This window comes from Dermacentor andersoni, chromosome 1, assembly GCF_023375885.2.
Source record: "Dermacentor andersoni chromosome 1, qqDerAnde1_hic_scaffold, whole genome shotgun sequence".
In the NCBI taxonomy this organism is placed as follows: domain Eukaryota; kingdom Metazoa; phylum Arthropoda; class Arachnida; order Ixodida; family Ixodidae; genus Dermacentor; species Dermacentor andersoni.
The window spans coordinates 348,583,936-348,604,322 of NC_092814.1; the positions used below are offsets into that span (position 1 = coordinate 348,583,936).

Sequence of the window (20,387 nt, forward strand, 5' to 3'; positions counted from 1 at the left end):
CGCCGGAGAACCACTGTCTGTAGCCTTTCGGTGTATCGGTAACTACGGCATGCGTAAATTTCTCTTGGGCGCGCAAACATTGGACGTGCATCAGCAGCCGCCGTGTGTGTATTGTGAAATATTTTGACTGTATCGGTTTCAGACGAAGAAGAGAACCGGCGTCTGTGAATTGCCAGCGTAAATTAAAAAAAAAATACGGTGTCTTTTCGTTTTGAGTGGGATCTAAAACATAGAGTGCATGCTTGAGTACGGCCAACCAAATACAACGCCGAAATATCAAGCGCCAATCGTGAAATGCTTGCGTCAGCCACCGGCAATGATTCTCACGCATTTCAACTCTAGTAGATCTGAAGTTCCTAGGCTACGTCTACGTTGGCCTCCGGTATGAGGTCGATGGCGTTGCTCAACACACGGCGATCACTGTGGTTGGTAAACCAGCGTGATACATATAACCTCTGTACTTCGATATTGCCGTTTCGCCATGTGAAGTGTAAACCCCATGCAAGCGATCTTGCGCGCGACAGCGACAAGCGATGCGATGGAAATGGCTGTCGCGTTCGCTCGTCGCCTACAAGTCGTACCCCATGCGAGCGACGATTTTGAGCGACGTCTCCCCGGTGTTGTCGTTATGAGGGCAGCAATATACGCGCCGGAACTAGCGTGACGCGCGCTTTATTCATTTAAGTTGATGTATTTTACTGTAAAAGGCAGCATAAAACATTTCTCTCATGCAGTAGGTTCTTATCCTTGCATGTATAAAAATTCAATCGTTTGCTCCTTCCGTGCGACGATCGGTAGTATTTGAGTGATGTACATCCAGTTCCGGCTTCGCGCTATTGGCTAGTCGCTCATCGCACTTCCGGGCAACGAGCGACAAATTCTACATTTCTATAACCTAGCGATCGAGCAAAAAGACCGAGCTATCTGTTCAAGCGACGGCCCGTTTTGTCGCTCGAAGCCGTCGCTCGTCGCCGTCGCGCGCAAAATCGCTCACATGGGGTTTAGCCTTAAAGCAGTAATATCGGAAAGGTATCGCGTACAAAGAGTCCGACAGCTATTTGTGCGTCATATAGAAAACAAATGCGGGAAACCGCCGCAATAAGACCTCCCATGGTCATGCTGCATGCTTGGACCATGCGCTATGTAGTAGAACAAACAGATCTATAACCCGGCATCAACCGCTGCTTGGGACGCTTGCGCAGTCCACAGACGTTCGCTCGACTACTCGATAAGTGTGATTCACACTGTACGGTATGCCGTTATTAACTAACCAAAACTATTTTTTTTCTTCGTGGGCGGATACCTCGTCCAACAAACGAGGTGGTCGCGCAATTTATCTACAGTTAACATTTTAAATGCTTGTCAATGTATATGGCACAAGCCATTCCGCAGCAGAACGCTATACCCACGCTGTTGGGATCATCATGTTTCGTAACTATTCATTGCTGCTAAACGACAGCTTAGAACTACACCGAGAATGCTGCAGTAAGGTCACATTCGTGAAACCAAGTTTCGTAAATGTACAACTGATCGCCGAGGCTGATTGTAGGCTAACACGGGCGTACACATCGCGCTGGGTGCTCCGTCCGTCTCAACGCCGGTGAAACCCCGGCCGTGCTGACCTATATAAGTCGCTGCAGTACGTCTCGCAGAACCGCTTCCCACTCAGAAGACGCTTCGTCATTAAGCGCGACGCGCAAACAGCCACCAGAAACTGGCGCCGACCGTGTACCTGGCATACAACACGGAGCGATCCCACGAGCCAGCATGCCGACTGCCCATAGATGGCGCCACTGCCTACGCAATATAGCGGAGCCTATGAAAAAACGGTCTATATATACACATCTGCTTCATAGATGGCGCCACTGCCTACGCAATATAGCGGAGCCTATGAAAAAACGGTCTATATATACACATCTGCTTCCTACAAAAAAACTTTGTGTTTGTATTGCTTCTTCTGGATTGCACTGTATCCCGCCAGTTTACATTAAAATTAATCGCCGAACGAATTCCCTGCGTTTAGTACACAAGCGAACTGGAGTAAACTGGAGAAAGAGGGCAGGTTTAGTCTTAGCTTCTGCAATTGATATCACATTGAGAATTGCGTCAAAAGATAATCGCTGCAATAAATCTAATAATGAAATGTTGAATTAAAGGCTTTGTGCGATGTGACTTCTTGTACCTAAAAACTTACGATTTTTTTTTTTTGTCTAAAGAACGTAAAACAACACTTTTAAGCAATGCTATCATGTCACTTGTGCTCCTTTGTGAGTCACACGGGATAGGATAGCAGTGCACAAGACTTACTGGATTGTTGCATTCAAACGTATGTTGACAATGCCCCCGAAGATTCAGGCTGCGAAAATCTATTAACGGTTGTGGCTTATACTAAAAGGTCATTGCCGTTATTACTTCCTGGAGATATCACAATGCGTATCAAAGTTTCACTAATCAAATCATTCTACTGAATATGGTACATATTGCTGTTTGAGAGCCATATCCGCATGGAACAAATTTGGATTGCACCGATTCTGATATATGTATCATGGAGAAAGGAATGGCCATTGTGCCTGCGAAAGGCAGCGTGGTGATAAATTAGTGTTTGTAAAAAAATATTCAACAGCTGGTCTTAAGTGTTATACGGCCATATTCGCTATTTCCTAGAGAGAGAAAAAGAAAAAAAGTTTAATGATACGACATGCAGAGAGGAGTCGATTTGTTATTATATATAAATGCATAGAAAAAATGTCAGCTAAGGAAACTGTATCATATTCATCATTGTGTGTCATGCGATCAAAAACAGGGATATCCAACGAGCTAAAAAAAAAGATCAAAGCCCCTTTCTTAAAGAAAGATGGCTGAAAGCGAAGCTTTCCCTTCATGCAAACTGAATCAGTCAAAGTCTAAAGGCAACAACCACGCAACGAAACCAAGAAATTCTGAGCGACCCGATGCTATGCATATGTGATTTGATTGCTTGTTTACATTGTATTTTCCAGATCCTAAGACGAGCCTGTGTTCGCACGCACTTGCTCTCTCCGATAAGCAGGAAAGCTCAGTTAATCGCTACAGGGGATGGTGGCGACGTGTCTAGCAGACGTAACTTGCGCTTCCAGTGAACTTTGTGCGCATGCGCTACTCTTGCTGAGCTCGTCGCTTCGCGCCGTTATCAGGCACTAACCGGCCGGCCAGTCGATGCTGGCGCGGTACTGCGAGTGTAAACTGTAGTGTTCTACGCAGATGTGTAAGTTCGCTTTCCTGCAGTGCGTTTTCTGCGCACTGTGAGAAGTAGATGTAGTGAGACATGGTGAGACGTAGAACGCTTCGCTTTTAAATTGCTGTTAAAGTACCTGTTGAACCGTTCCGCAATATCTTGTTTCTCGGCGACAAGATTTCCTTCATGCGCGATCTGGTCTACTGATATGCATATTCTGCTAAAAAAGCCCCAAAACTTCTTGGGAGCAGACCGAATTAAGTTCGGCCACGTATGCTGAAAGTGGCGCAGCTTGGCGTTGCTTACTGCTAGGTTTAATTTTGTTTAAAAGGTAGCAACTGCGACACGAGAAATACCTTTTCGTCTTAAGTACGTGTCTCTCCTTTTTATGTGAAAGATTTCGAGCGTCATCGGAGTAACATTCGGTCATTCATGCAAGTCGCACTTGTTAATGCGTTACCTGATTTAATTGTCTCTTGCAATTTTTCTTCGCGTTTATGCTTGTGGGCGTTCATGCAAGAAGTTTACTTGGCGGTTCGTTTCCTGAAAGTTCGGTTTTCCACTGAATACTTGTACTCCGTGTCGCGTAAAACGTTGTACAAAGATTTACTGTCCATGCTATTATCGCCTCCACTTTGCCGATCACTATACATTCAATGGCCAGGTCACGATGTACTAAAGCGAGTTCGTAAAATGTATATAACCCCCTGCTGCAAAACATTCTTTTATAAACTTCATAGTGAAGCCACACCGATAAAGACATGGCTAGAGAAAAAGGGTATCTTTGTCTCTCCTCTTAACTCTCGCCTTTATGAAGTGCCAGAGATGATTGAACATTGTTTTATTAGCTGCACCGACACCATACTATTTTGGGATGTCCTCCAACGGACTTTTAAAAAAAGACTGAGATTAACGCTCATACCGTGCGATACCTGCTGGCGACCTCTGATAACAGTGCACCTTTCGATATGTTTTTTCTCATCGGAATGCACAGTTCGTGGAAAACGCGAATGATGGACCGAAACGCCGAAACGGTTGTACCTACAAGGGTACATTTCATCCAAATGACACTACACCTAAAGCAGGTTTATGATGGACTTGATACACAGCCGGACTGGTACCCCATTTTGGTGAGGTGCCTATCCTTACCACCCTTCTAAAGTGATACGAACTTTTCTACCCACACAGTATGAACGATGCCTTTTCTCTGTGTGACTTTCATTGTGCTCTCCATTTTCTGACTATGCACAACTGGTGACTGTCGGGTTGTTGCTACTGTAATAAATACCATGAAAGAAAGAAAAAGAAAACTTTAGACGTCTTATTGGATTTTAGGGACGAAGTTATTGATGCAGTAAGTACAAATATTTTAAATCTCGTTCCAAAGCTTAAGAATGTCATGCCCTTTGAAGCTACTAAGATGCAAGTTCAAATAGTCAAGTACGCTTTAGTCCCTGCCACGCGGGAAATCGTTGAAAGCAACAACGTTGCATTAATTAGTTCGGCATGGTTCAAGAGATAGATGGTTTTAGTTTTCGGGATTGGCCTATATTTTTGGTCAAAAAACTTGGACAGCAGGAAAGAAAACTGGGGTGTGACCATTGTAGGAATGCTATTCCGATTATTATCACTGTGGTGCCGGCTCAGCTGAATACTGAGATTCAGCTCTGGTTTTTGGTCCAATACGGGCTCGGCACGCTGATCGGTACTACCGCTGGATGGTCACCGGCTCTTTTGTGTAGGGAATTATGCAAAGAAACAAGAAATGGTGTCTAAATATATAACCCACAATACATGTTGTCTAGCGCGTTGCAGTCCGTTATAAACAAAATTTATGACACCATCGAAAAGCTTTTTTTTTTTCACTCTTCAGCCGTTCCAGTATATGGACTTTGGTAACCTCATATCCATTTCCAACTATTTTCCCCATTTCTATCCGCCACGCAGCGCGGCCCATGCTTCCCCCATGAATAGGTTTTTGTTTCATTAATTGATCAACTGCCCGGAGAGCATTACAGAAGCTTAACGTTCACTTGTCTACAGACGTCACAGTCATGTGTTTAGAAAAAGTTTATTTCGACAAGAGACGATACGAACACTGAGTCACAATCACGGCACAATTCCACCGGTACGATAACATGTAAGAAACGAAACACAGCACGTTTTCAATGTAAGTAATGTCCGAGTCCTCACGCACCAACATATAAACACGTATACCTACAGAAAAGCACAGTTACACATAAACTAAATGTCATATGTACAAAATGATTTTCAATATATACAGTGTACACAATGGTTATGTCACAGTCATACTACCGCATGGTACCAGCTGACTTTTAGAAACGACACCGATTGCGCACGCCGCAGTACCCTACCAATAAAATAATCGTCACTGAGTAACAAGTGTTCTGCGCAATCTAATCGCGGTTTATTCTAGTACCTTTTCATCAAACGCAAGTAAAGTTATTCACCTATTCCAGTTACTTACCGGACGTGCGTCTGTTATTTTAACAGATAAAAATACTTACGTTTTCAAATTGAACGCGCGCAAAATTAGCGCGGAAACGGCGCAAATTATTCCAAGAAAGCGCACACAGGGATGAAGGAGAGCGCGAGAAGGAACGTCAGACAACGTCTCGCGGCAGCCGGTTTGTGCAACTGAAATTGGGTGGCGCCACAGGCGCACCGCGCGCTTGGAAATATCGGTTGCCTTGGGCGCGAAAACGAAAGTGCCATTGCTACGTCACGAAAGCGCCGCCAGCGGCTTCTGCTTAGCGCCAGCGTGCGTCTACTTGTCGTACAAAAATCCCTCACGTGACCTGATCCTAGGTGCCTAGGGACAGCATCATTTAGGGATTTTTGAGAAGGCGCGATGCTGGCGCCGAGCGACGCCGTGGCGTGTTCGTCCTCGGCGTGATCGTTCTCTGGACCGCGCGTTGTTCAACGTTGCTCATGTAATCGTGCGTGTGTTGCTTGTGTGTTGGTTGTAGGTTCTGTGTTACTTGCGGAAAGCCGTGAGTAGTGGCGGTGCGGCAATGCGGCTTTGGCCTCGACGAACTCTGGCACTACAGAATCTGCGTTGTGTGACCCGTGCTTTCTTGAGAACCCGGCGGTGGTGACAATTGAAATATCGAAGTGGCCTAGCGCCTCGGCAGCGAAGTTCTGCGAACCGCGATGTGGCGTAGCCGTGTCCGACTTTGCTGAACAAACATCGAGGCATGTGCTGCTCGCTGCAAGTCATGTAAATGCAACTGCGTCGACCGCCCACTGTTCAGCGCTGAATGTGTTTGGTGTGCTGTGCAGCGGGGGTGGCGGAGGAGCAGAGTGGCTTAGGGTTTGCGCGTTCACAGACATGTGCTCCCGTCTTGGTCTCATTAGCGGCTGTCGCGGGATTGTGGTGTGCTAGGTCCTTGCCTAGTATGAAGTTTACGACGCTAACACACAGCATGTTCACGTTTTTCCGCGCTATATGTCATTTGCATGACGGCCGAGTTGAAAACGAGACATGTAGTGTTCTTTGCGTTTGTGTGTTGTAAATTACTTTCTATTGTGGAAGTTCTGGGAGTCTTATTGCGCAATGAGTGCGAACGTAAACATAAACACATATGTGTGTCTGAAATTTCGAATTACCCATAATGCCCTTTACGACTGATAAATGGGCTACACGGCCTGTGTGAATCAGCTACCGTATATTGCGACGCTCTTCCGTGTGGTAGACTGATGCATGGTGCGCGTTTCTTACTGTTGTAAAAACCACTTGTTTATTCACTCAATACAAATGTACGGCTTCTTCGCCGCAGTACATTTTAGTTACGCGGTGAAGCATACTAAAAGTGGGAGGGGGCCGCTATCAGCCAGCATAGTATGTCCACTTAGGTGACCTGAGAGGCGGCGGGTGCGCGAGTGTATAATTAAAGAAGTCTTATTATGTCCAGTGACAGTGGCCCCTTTTCACTTTTAGTATGCTTCACTGCAGTACATTGCTTAGGCTTCACCGCGAAATAATAGTGTGTTGCGAGAAAGATAGTCGTAAAAAGCCTAATTATGCAACGTCTCTTTTGTAGCTTGCTACACCGCAATACATGGGTGCAAATAAGCATCGTGCAGTAAAGTATACTAAGAGTGGAAAGGGCACATAGGTTTGCACTGTGCTCATTACTTTCAATTGTGACATAATTTGCAAGTGCATCTGTGCTTGTGGTAAGCTTCATTGACAATTCTTTGTACATTACAAATTAATATTGCAATGAAGCTTACTAAAGCACATTCGCCATTATGGTACGTGTTATTCGCCTTCAATGCAGGAGCACATTGCGGATTCTTGCCCCTGCTTTTGGCTGGACTGCACATGCTCTTTGAGAATTGATTCATTGTTCATAAGCGCACTGGTACTTTACTCTAAACTGGAGGGCTCAAGTTGATATGAAAGCACAACTTTTATTAAGGGGACAAGATGTTGCCAAGATGGTTGCAGCACAGCTTATTTTTTTTCTTCCAGGCACCTTTTCTACTTGAAGCTTCCATTGCAGTGTTTCGAACACCATTGAACCAGCAATAGTGTATATAAATATTGGACACTGATTGGGAACATCACCTAAGTTCATGCCTATATATAGTAAAAAGATGTAGCACGACCAGACAAAATAAAAGAAGGGGGTGGGCTGTAGCAATACTAAGTGTTAAATGGTGCTTTATCCTTTCCCTTGAGTTTTCTGTTTTTGTGCTGTTTATGAATCCTCCGCAGTAACCATGCGAGTGCTGAGCTAGAGCTTGTTGGTTTCAAGTCTCATGGTTGTTACTAACAGAACAGTGTGATAAACGAAGAAGGGCTTGGAGGCATCCATTCATCTTGCTTGCCTCATGGTGCAACTTCATAAGCACCGTGAGCATCCAGGCCAATTTGGAAGGGAGGTTTGTTGCAATTGCTTTTGAACTTTATTGCTACCAAACCAACAGTGCTCTCAATGACAGCTTTTGGACAGTAGAATGCTTGCACCCAGCAAAGTCTTAAGAAGGAAGCATTCAGGATGTGCAATATAGGCTTTTGAAGCTGGCAGCATTACTGAAGGGGCTTTGCCCATCTGCCCCCTTTATGGATACACAAAGATGATTTCCTCTTTATAAGGGATTGTTTCAGAGGTCGTTACATGGCAACAGTGTTGGGTGTTTAGTAGCTTGTCTTTGCCCACTGTTAATAACCTGTTCCTTCTCCAGTGCCCCTGTGAAGTGCCTACTTTTTGGACACAATGTGCATGCATTCATGCATTTTTAGCTTGTAAAGACGTCTATTACCCCTTGCCTCCAGCTGGTCTTTGCTGATGTCACCCAAGAAGGCAGTGGGGAGTATGGCAATGTACGCTTACAAAACACTGTCGATACCAGTGAAACTAAATTAATGGAGCCGCTGTTCTTTTTTTGTCCACTCCATCCTTGTTAGTTACAATGAGCAATGTCCGAACAGAAGGCATATGTAGTTGGTCGTGCATAGCCTGCACACTAAGACTTGTTGGCATGTTATGACCTTAGCACATTGTTTATATGTAAAAACCTTCTGATGTGTTGATGACTTCCTTCTCTTTATCATACTTTGCCTGGTGGAGCCAGCAAGTGAGTCAATCAGATGTTCAACAGGCTTCCCACTAGTTTTCCCAGAGTCTCCTTACCAGGGTGCTGCTCATAGATATCTGTTTTCTTGACCTTGCACTGCACTTCAACCATGGCCACACCTGCTAAACCTATAGCATGCGATCAAAAAAGTGCTATACATCATGTTGCTCCAAACTCGTGTAACATGTGCTACAAGGCCTTGAGGAACACCCTCATTTATTTACGCCCTCATCATACTGTATGAAGCTTTGCATGATAAGTGCGACAATTAACATCTGCTGGTTTTTCAGTGTTATTCCTGTCCAGCTTGCTGAAAGCTATCCTGAGTGTTTCAAAAAGCAAACGACCGCTGCTAGACAAGAAGTGCTTAAAACAAGGGTCGCGATAACCACATATGTCACACGAAATGAAGGCCACTGAGTATTCAGGCCGTTTACTTCATATCCGACAAGCTTGGTTCTCCCTTTGCTAGTGAGTGAACTCAACTTGCCCCGAATACATGGCCTGTGACAAACTATGTGCCAGATGCTGTGTCCCCTGCAAAGCTGAAGATGTGTATGAGATCCTGACACCCTGCAGCAGCTTCTATACTGGGCAAACAGGCTACTATAAAAACGACTGCCTTTACGAATATGGTAATAACATGAAAACGGGCAGAAATTTGGCTATTCATTGGACCCAACTGCAGGTGCAAGCCACCCTTCCACCAGATGTGTGTTGTTCACAGAAACTGGAGCTATACAAATGCAGATAAAAACAATGATGTTTGAAAGTAGTAGAGCTGCACTATATTCTGCACAAGCAGTGCTATCTGCAGCGCTGGTACCTTATAGCCACAATTCATGGCTGCACCACCATGCAAAGGCACTATTCTTGAATTATTTACTTCTATTATATTTATGGTGGCCATATATTGCAATTACATATCATCCACATTGTGTGCAATATGGTTAAATGTCAATTATGATAGCCATTCCTAATCTGAAATGCAACAAAAGAGCAAATATAGGCAACGAATTGCAATTCAAAGAGACAAAAGGCAACCAGTGCACAGGATAAGTGACAGACTTCCTTTTATTGAAAAAGAAACGTGACATGTGTCATGCCACCACCAGTGGGTAGCTGTCAGCAATCTTTCAAGCTTGGGTGACAGAGGCATAACTTAGCAAAATGCGACAATCACGCTGTAAAACGGCCTTGGACACAAAAAAAACGACATCGTATTGTACAGAATGAAAGGGCAAGACTTCATCTAAGAACAGTCTATGGCACCACATACTTGAAATGGTGTAAAAAATGTTGACATGCCCTACCCATAAAGAAAAAGCAACAAACACAGAAAACATGCCTTAAAATGCAATGTGCAGAGTCTGAAACCAAGAAAAAACAACCCGAAAAAGGTTTCGCTAAGTCTTTCAATGATTAAAATTGTCAAACTGTATAATCACTTAATGAACGTGCACAGTTCAAAAGGAAGGAAAGAAAGCTCGGTAGCAGGGCTGCAGAAAATGTCACCGAATAAATATACTTTGCTTACCAACGATACCTGTGGTTTAGTTGTGGTCTGTGTATAAACTAATTGTGTATAAACTTTTCTTGTTTAGAATGGCTGAGCGGATAGGGAAAAAATGACCATAAGAGCACCAGGTGTATGCATAGTCTACGCACAAAAAGCCACTGCTTTCTTACTTTTTTTTCTCTGTATTACTATTCATGAGTATTTAGGTGCCTTATTAGCACTGCTAACATCCCACTGCAAAACACAAAATTGGGCAAGTTGTGGCATAAAGAAAATTGCAGTTTCACTCATAATGTGAAACAATGATGCAGTAGCTGGTGAAATATGCACAGGAAGCTTACTTCATGCAGTGTTTGCTGAAGTGAACACTTGCCAATGCAAGTCGGTAATCTCCTTAAAAAAGTAAAATAAGTAAGAGTCCTATTTATTTGTGGGAGTTGTGCCTCAGTGTTGAAGTGGAAAGACTTGGCTTTTCTTCCTCCTCTTTCATACCCGGACTTAGCCACTGATCTACACCAAAACAACCCTTTAGCTTCCTACTGCTGAGTTCGTTTTGGTTTTCTCAAATCTATATTTGGGCTACGCATTGCTGTCTTGCGCTTTGCTTGAAGAAAACAAGACACCAACAGCTCCATCCAGTAAATCTGAGAAGCGAAGCACTAGAAGATTAATGAAGCAGATGCACCCAATCATTATCACATGCAAGAAAAAACTTAACATAGGACTGCCTTCACAAGTGGGAAGGTGATGTGTAAGAACTTGAAGGTGTGGATGCCAGCTCTATATACAGTACGCAGACATTGAGCAGGTGTTAGCCAATCTAGGCACCTGTTGGCTAGATCACGCTCTCCGGGATCAGTATTCACCCCGACTGTACCTTCAGAGTGGCTGAAATGTAGAATTGTGGACTCCCACTCTTTTGATCGTATGTTTGAATCCTCGCAGCACAATGAGAACATTATTTGCAATATTCTAGCAAGAAATTCGGGAATTCCAGTGACAACATCAGTAGACATCAGAACAACCAGGGGAGTTAGCCCATAGCAGCTATTGCTGTAAAAAAGAAGACTGGCATAAGCACAAGAATTGAGATGGGCATACTACATGCCTTTGTTCTGGTAGTGGTCCACTACTTTGGTGCTACAGTTAATGATCTGCACTGTCACGGGACATAATAAGAGTTCTTTAATTATACACTCGCGCACCCGCACCTCTCAGGTCGCCTAAGTGTACATACTATGCTGGCTGATAGCGGCCCCCTCCCACTTTTAGTATGCTTCACCGCGTAACTAAGCTGTACCGCGGCGAAGAAGCCGTACATTTGTATTGAGTGAATAAACAAATGGTTTTTACAACAGTACAGAAATAAACGCGCACCATGCATCATTCTACCACACGAAAGAGCGTCGCAACATACGGTAGCTGATTAACACAGGCCGTGTAGTCCACTTATCAGTCGTAAACGGTATTATGGGTAATTCAAAATTTCAGACACACATATGTGTTTATGTTTACGTTCGCACTCCTTGCGTAATAAGACTCCCAGAACTTCCACAATAGAACGTAATTTACAACACACAAACGCAAAGAACACTATATGTCTCGTTTTCAACTCGGCCGTCATGCAAATGACATATAGCGCGGAAAAACGTGAACATGTTGTGTGTTAGTGTCGTAAACTTCATACTAGGCAAGGAGCTAGCGCACCACAATCCCGCGACAGCCGCTAATTAGACCAAGACGGGAGCACATGTCTGTGAATGCGCAAACCCTAAGCCACTCTGCTCCTCCGCCACCCCCGCTGCACGGCTGCACCACTCGTTTCAAGCACAGCACACCAAACACACATTCAGCGTTGAACAATGGGAGGTCGACGCAGTTGCATTTACATGACTTGCAGCGAGCAGCACATCCCTCTCGATGTCCGTTCAGCAAAGTCAGACACGGCGACGCCACATCGCGGTTCGCAGAACTTCGCTGCCGAGGCGCTAGGCCACTTCGATATTTCAATTGTCACCACCGCCGGGTTCTCAAGAAAGCACGGGTCACACAACGCAGATTCTGTAGTGCCAGAGCTCATCGAGGCCAAAGCCGCATTGCCGCACCGCCACTACTCACGGCTTTTCGCCAAGTAACACAGAACCTACAACCAACACACAAGCAACGCCCGCACGATTACATCAGCAATGTTGAACAACGCGCGGTCTAGAGCACGATCACGCCGAGGACGAACACGCCACGGCGTCGCTCGGCGCCAGCATCGCGCCTTCTCAAAAATCCCTAAACGATGCTGTCCCTAGGCACCTAGGATCAGGTCACGTGAGGGATTTTTGTACGACAAATAGACGCACGCCTAGCGTCAGGGGTAGCCACGGAGGAAGGAAACTAAGGAGAGGCCCTACCCCCTCCGCGCGCTAGGATAAAAGTGTGGCGGAAATGACGTATAGGTTCTCATTTCTTTTGCTGCTTTTTTATTTTTTTTGCTGCATGGCCACGCCTTTTGGGCCACAATGGCGGCGTTGTTCTGATTTTTTGAGCGCGCACACGTGTTGCTCTGGTAGGTTTCGTGCCGTGGCAAAGGCGCTGAGTGGGCGGGTTTGCGTTAGTCACCGTGTCTTGTTGCGCTGTGTTACCTGCACCGTGCTCTGCCGGATGTTGCGCGAGCGCGCGCGCTCCGCGTGCGAAACCACGCGCAGCGCGGCGTGGTTTAGCGAAAGATGTAAACAAGAGAGGAGGGTGGCACAAAAGGCGGAGCATCGCCATGAGCAACGCCAACTTCCGGCTTCACTTTTGCTTCACAAAGAGTGACGTCAGGGCCTCTCCTTAGTTTCCTTCCTCCGTGGGGGTAGCACACTCTCAAGTTCAACAAACGGCCTCAGAGGGCGAAAAATCGACCGCGCGCCGCTGCTAACACAACCAGCATAGTGGAATCACTTCGGAATGCTTACGTTAGTTCCAACATTTCCCGCTAAAGGCGCCGTAATAAGAGCAATTTTATCTTACAAACTTTCTCTTACAATTACCGAAGCATTTTCGTTGCATAGAAACAGGGCAAAATTATCATTGCTAATTAGATATTGTACTCTTTGTTGGTAAGTTTATTGTTTCTTCGTCATTATAATCGCAAATAGCGTTCAGCATCATCGATCTTTCACGTGACCTCTGGCTTGGATTTAAAATTTTTACCGGTATTTTCGAGTGCACGGCGGCACGGATTCATTCGTTCGTACACTCAGTCTGGTTGCTTCTTTGTTTCTAAATCTAGTTTATTGCGCTTCAATGTCTCGCCTTATTTAACTTGGGGTGAAGTGACATGTTTGCAAGCGGACATGTAAGCCCGAAAGTTGGGTTTCGCTCGTGAGCCATTGGGAACACGTCTGCATCGGAACGGGAGCTGGATTTTGCTGCGGCTGTCAACGGCCAATAATGGTGAGTCGTTTAACACCGCTGCTTGAATCGTTATGTAATATCCGTCTCATTAACTAAGAGGCGGGGATAAGTTAACGAACTATATCCTGCATTACATATGTGCAGTCAGGATCTCAGCTGCTGTTTCCTAAATAAACCTTTACTTGCGAGGCTGTCGTTATACACACACAATCGGGAAAGAAAGAGCGATATCGCAACGCGCGTCTCATTTTTCATCTTATTGTAGCCATGGTCGTAGGTGACTGAGTAGCCTTATCAATATACATATAAAACTTCTTTTTTTCGAGTCCGCCGGCAACTTCTTTCGTCCACAAAACCAAATAATCCTTTGCGAAAATGAAGTGAAAGTACAGAACTTAGCGTATTAAACAGTTGCAATTAAGCATGATAATTCACCCATATTTCTTACTTGTTGGTTCCAAATGTTCTTGCTGTTCAGTTTCGTTTACCGTAGGGCATTTATTTTTGCAGTAGTGAAGCAGTACATCACGTTCGTACAGAAAAATAATGCATCAGTTCTAATAGCTTCGTGACTTTCATGCATTTGCTTGTGAAACCAGCAGTGTGATCTCTTCTAGTGTATAAATGAACGCACAAATGTTCTCATTTGTGATGTTAATAATACTTAAGCTGTCGACATGCACTGTAGTTAGGCAGACATCAATTTTATGGACAATAGCAATATTTATTTGACATGCTGCTTAAGCAACCTAGAACAGACAGTGTACATTTGCATGTGTTCTGTCGTGGCAAACCGTTACAATATATATGCCACACCTTTTTGCATTTCATATCGCAAAATTGTGCTTTTTCGTTTTCTGATTCACCCAAAATTTCTGTTTCAGACATGCAGTAATGAGGACGGCACCAGTATAAAGCAACACACTCCACGCACTAAACAGAAGCTGCTGCCTGCTACAACAAGGCCATGGACGTTGGCTGCTACTACAAGGTAAACAACACATGGTTCAGAAATAAATATGTTTGATATATGCTATATTGGCTTGCTGTTTGCAGCAGATATGAATGTTTGTTCATATTTATGGTTCAGTATAATTGGTTCGAACATAAAAAAAACACACATTAGCTTGGCTAATCTGTGCTGTATCTCATGTGCCACCGTTCTGCCCCAACAGAGTCTATGCCAAGCACATCTTGGTCACCACAGGAGCTCCTATGTGCACCAACAGGAAGGGGCTGGAGCCGAATTTGCAAGGCTTTTACACCACGAAGAAACGCATGCAGAAGAATTTGGATGAGATATAAAGTCTGCAGAGGACTGTGTCAAGACTGAAAAGAGCTTCAGTCACCATTCCACCAGCACGGACATTTGGCTGAGTCATCCAGGTAACTCAAAAAGGACTTTCTAGAAATTATTTGTCTTCAGATGCACCTGCAACTTCTGACCAAGCACGGACGACGCTGGCCAAAGGAGTTCCGTCAGTTTGCCCTTAATAAGCATCCTAGCCATATCAATTCCATTTGTGCCAAGTGTAATTTTTCTTCTATAAATGCAAGCTTTTTCATTGCCCATTCTCGTTAGAGATAATTCATCCTCATCCAAACATAAAGGTCAACCGATTCTTCGCTGATACTTAATACCAGTGACTGTCTAGTAGCCTAACATATCTGTAGCAGTATCTTCTAGTGTATGTTGTCGTGCACAATTCCTCTCCTGAAATAGCTGATGCAGCATCGGCATGCGTCTTGCATTAACCTAGGCACCGTGTGCTATGTACCATTTTACCTTTCTTGATGTTTTTAGCCTTCCATGCTTGCAGTGCAGAATGGCTTCTCTCTTAAATGCAAGCTTTGTCATTTTCTATATTCCTAGTCTCGTTGATGGTTGCTCTTCTTCCTCGATAGCCTGGGTCTTTACGCAAGCTGCATTGAAGTGATTGATTGCAGAATCTGGTTTTGCTGCCCCACTTGGTTGTGGTAACCGTGTTACGTTTCTTGGATGTGGGCGCCTGGTCAGTTGCATTTCTAAGCGGTCTCTCGAGGTAAGCATTTGCTCCTGCAGTCCGCACAGCGACATAGACTCCCAGTATACACACACCGTAACAGGTGCTCCCCATTCGTTCTTTCCTGCTGCAGCCATGGGCAAATTGTGCTTGTGGCCTACCTCGGCCATGATTTGCTCAAAACGGAGACCAGCATATGTGCTTACATGGTTCAAGGTGTATGAAGTTGATGAGAAAATGTTCCAAAAGCCAGGGGAACTCATGCTTCAAAGTGTTGTTTTCACTGGCTTTACTCAACGAAAAATAACAAAAAACATAGACGTTTCGCCACCTGTGCGGGTGGCATCGTCAGTACATAAATGGCAACAAATGAGAAATACATCCTATTTATCTATGAAACTGCCATAAACATCCGGCAGGGGGCCACGGTTAGAGTTGCATGAAGATTGATTACGACGGATGAACCATGATTCTACAAATTTTCTTGGACCCCATCGGTGTTCCCGTGCTAGCGTGGTTACATTGTCAAAATCGAACATGTGTCCCTTTGATAAACAATGATCAACAAATTCCGTCTTGGCACGTGTAGCATGGGTGGCTTTCGTAGCATCTCGTAAATGTTCCTTGAGTCGAGTGCGACGTCGCCGCCCCGTCTCACCAATGTAGCTGGCACCACAGTCCGAGCAGTCGACCTTGTAGACGACACCACTTTGTTCGTCCGGAGGTGTGCGGTCCTTTGGCTCCGGGAACACATTTCCCAATGTGTACGAGGGTTTGAACACAGTTCGAACACCCAAAGGCCGTAAAGCCCTGCGCACTGCTTCTGATACACCGCGGACATACGGAATGCACACAAAGGAAGCTGGCCTTTCGGCCTTGCTCTCGCGCGGTTTTTGCATGCGGCGCTGCGTATCACTGACAAAGCGCTCAGGGTAACTCCGTTTATGCAAAAGAGCGGCAACATTCGTTAATTCTTGCTCCCTCAAACTTTGCGTTGACGAGAGCGCATCGCAACGGGACAGGAGCGTTCGTACCACGGCATGTTTGTGTTCTGTAGGGTGGTGAGAGTCAAAACTCAGCACACTCCCGCTATCGCAAGATTTGCGTTATACGGCTGTATCCACCGAACCTCCTTCGCTCCGTCGTACCAGCACGTCTAGAAAGGCTAGGCTGCCACTATTCTCCGTCTCGCATGTAAATTGAATGGCATGATGGACGGCATTAAGCGCCTCATGCATGGCATGCAGGTTTTTATTTTCGACAATCACAAAGGTGTCATCTACATAGCGACAGTACATTTTGACAGCGAAGGGCAAGGACGTCATCACAGCTTTGGTCTCCTTGTAGAATCATGGTTCATCCGTCGTAATCAATCTTCATGCAACTCTAACCGTGGCCCCCTGCCGGATGTTTACGGCAGTTTCATAGATAAATAGGATGTATTTCTCATTTGTTGCCATTTATGTACTGACGATGCCACCCACATAGGTGGCGAAACGTCTATGTTTTTTGTTATTTTTCGTTGAGTAAAGCCAGTGAAAACAACACTTTGAAGCATGAAGTTGATAGCCGCATGGGTGGAAAGGCCCGCAAAAATGGCTGCCGAAGGTGATGCCCACGAAAGCGACTTGTTCATATTGAGATAAAGTGGAACACCAAGTGGGAGCCACACATTAGCGGCCCTCGAGAGAAAATAAATGTGCAGGTTGGAAAGGAGTTAACACTAAAATGCCGGGTAGTCCGTGTCGCTGTGTTGATTGCGGCAGCAGATGCCTGCGTCGCCTGATTGCTTCGCAATGGAAGTTGCTCATCTTCAACGGCAACTGTCGGTTCAAACAGGCGCGACGCTCTGTCCAATCTGTTTGTGCCACTGGTTGTCGCTCGTTACCAGACCGCCACATGCAACGAACGCAAGCATTATGCCTGTAAAAAGGCGGCTGAATGTATCCTATGTGAATGCTCACTGTTGCCATATGGTTCGTAGCCAATGTATAATGTATTGTCTTAAGCTTATGCGGTGATTGATTGCTGTTTATTTTTGCTGTTATCTCACTTGGTTATGGCCGCCGTGTTATGTTTTTCGAATATTGCGGCCTGGTCAGTTGCATTGAGAAGCAGTCTCTCGAAGTAAGCATTTGCTCTTGCAGTCCGCGCAGCGACATACTCCCAATTTACACACACCGTAATTCCTGCTCCCCGTTCACCCTTTCCTACTGCAGCCATGGGAAAATTGCGCCTGTGGCCTTTTTTGGCTGCGATTAAGCACGAACGGAGACCAGCATACGTGCTTACATGGTCTGACGTGTATGAAATTGGGTGGAAAGGCCCGCAAAAGTGGCTGATGAAGGTGATGCCCACGAAAGCAGCTTGTCCATATTGAGACAATGTGGGACACCAAGTGTGAGCCACACATTAGCGGCCCCCGAAAGAAAAGAAACGTGCAGGTTGGAAAGCAGTCAACGCTAAAATGCCGGGTAGTCCATGGCTGCGGCAGCAGATGCCTGCATCACCCGATAGCATCGCAATGCAAGTTGCTCATCTTTAACGGCGACTGCCGCTGCAAACAGGTGGGACACTCTGTCCAATCTGCTTGCGCCGCTGGTTGTCGCTCGTTACCAGACCGCCATGTGCGACGACGATGGTGAGCCGTTTACGAGCTCATGTCAATAATTCCAGCGTATCTCGACATGCAAATTTTATTTCCGCTATTGCACGAGAATGTACACTGCTTGTCTTCTGCCAATAAAGTCGCACGTTCCGTTCACTCACTTGTGACTTGTTTGTATGGGCGTCAGTAGAGGCTCTTTGGTCTCCTGGCAATTATAACGCACCAGCTACGCGGCAGCCAAGGCATTGAGGCACGCCGCATAGCCGGCAGGGCAAGCACGGCGCGTACCAGCGTACGCTACCAGCAAAAAGCGGCCATATTGAATTTTGCTCTAAAAAAGAACAGACTTACGCTGGATGGATGGATGGATGGATGGATGGATGGATAGATGGATGGATGGATGGATGGATGGATGGATGGATGGATGGATGGATGGATGGATGGATGGATGGATGGATGGATGGATGGATGGATGGATGGATGCATGGATGGATGGATGGATGTTATGAGCGTCCCCTTTGGAACGGGGCGGTGGGTTGCGCCACCAAGCTCTTGCTACTATGCTGCCTAATATCCTACCTAGGTTAACCAATGAAAAAAAAAGCACTATGAACTACCACGTCCAAACTTTCTGATCCTTTATTGCGAATTGTGCCTTTGTACGTCTGCGTCTTTTGTCGCTTCCCTACTTTTCTTCCACCAATCCTCCAATCGCCTCTTACTAATGTCTGTTGCGGACCTGTTTGCTTTACCACTGCTCCCGCTGAACCCAAGGGCTTCAAGGAGGCCAGTGGTGCCTAAATCGACCGCTGGGTAGACGTCTTCACATTCTAATAAAATATGCTCCGTCGTTTCCCTAGCTTTACCGCAGCAAGCACATGCTTCTTCTTCCTTCTTATATCTCGTTTTATAGGTGCGTGTTCTAAGGCATCCCGATCTCGCTTCGAAAAGTAATGAGCTTCCCTTTGAGTTATCATAAATGGTTTCTTTCCTGATTTCGTTTTTTCCTCTTAAGTAGTTACTCATGGCAGGTTTCTTTTCCATTGCCGCCACCCATGAGATTAATTCAGCCTCTCTGACTTTCCGCTTGACCTTCCTTGTTGCTGTGTTGCCCACCCCACCGGCCGCATACTTGCTGGTAAGCTTCCTAGTTCTTTTCCTCCACTGTGAATCAATGTTTTGCCTGTACAGATACCTGAACACTCTCCCAGCCCATTAACTTTCTTCCATATTCCTCAGCCGTTCTTCATACTCAATTTTACTGCGAGCTTCCCTCACTTCAAAACTAGTCCAGCCCTTATTCCCTGGCTCTATGGATGACGCTTCCGGGTTGAGCAGCGCCATCTGACGTCCACCTGAGTAAGTTCCATGCACTGCCGCTGCTTATTTTCGAACCACTGCGGAAGGTACAATTTCCCTCTCTAAAGTTGATTCTTCATACTATCAGAGTCCTTCCATTTTTTTTTTCTGGTCACGAAACTGGCGCCTCAGTTTCATATAGAGCCAGCGCCCGCCGCTAGAGGCGCAACCGCGCATGAGAGGGCATGCGAACGCCGCTACTGCTGTGGTTGTGTGTGGGGCAGCCTCAGTATTCTAGCTTTCTCAACTTCCTCAACCGTCGCTTTAGTTTCACGTAACTATTTTTAACATTGAATATGCTTAAATTACTGCCTGAGCGCGTCTTCTGCCATGATATGAGCGCCCGGGACGAAAAAAAAGCAGCACATAACATGGAGTTTTCGGCGGTCTCAGAAAAAAAAAAATCTGTGATTTTACGAGCCAGAACCGTGATACGATTATGAGGCACGCCGTAGTGGGGGACTCAGGATTAATTTTGACCACCTGGGATCCATTAAAATGCAACTAAATTTAAATAAACGTAAATAAATGTATGAATGAGATTTAGGTAGGATTAATGCAAAACAAACTTAGCTACTAAATGTCTTTAAACGCACCTAAACGTCTGCAAAGCGATGCCATTTCTGTATGACATTTAGGTAGGATTAATGCAAGACAAACTTTGCTACTAAATGTTTTTAAAATGCA

At 45.4% G+C, this 20,387-nt stretch overlaps 1 protein-coding gene across 1 annotated transcript in view; it reads right to left on the minus strand.

The window, feature by feature from the left end:
• LOC140219512 (hemicentin-2-like) overlaps positions 1 to 16,632 on the minus strand; it is a 63,850-nt gene extending 47,218 nt beyond the window's left edge. The window contains exon 1 of the mRNA XM_072289350.1: positions 16,392 to 16,632. Within this exon, the coding sequence (XP_072145451.1) occupies positions 16,392 to 16,632 (241 nt within the window). The remainder of the gene's footprint in view (positions 1 to 16,391) is intronic.
• Between the last annotated feature and the right edge of the window lie 3,755 nt (positions 16,633 to 20,387).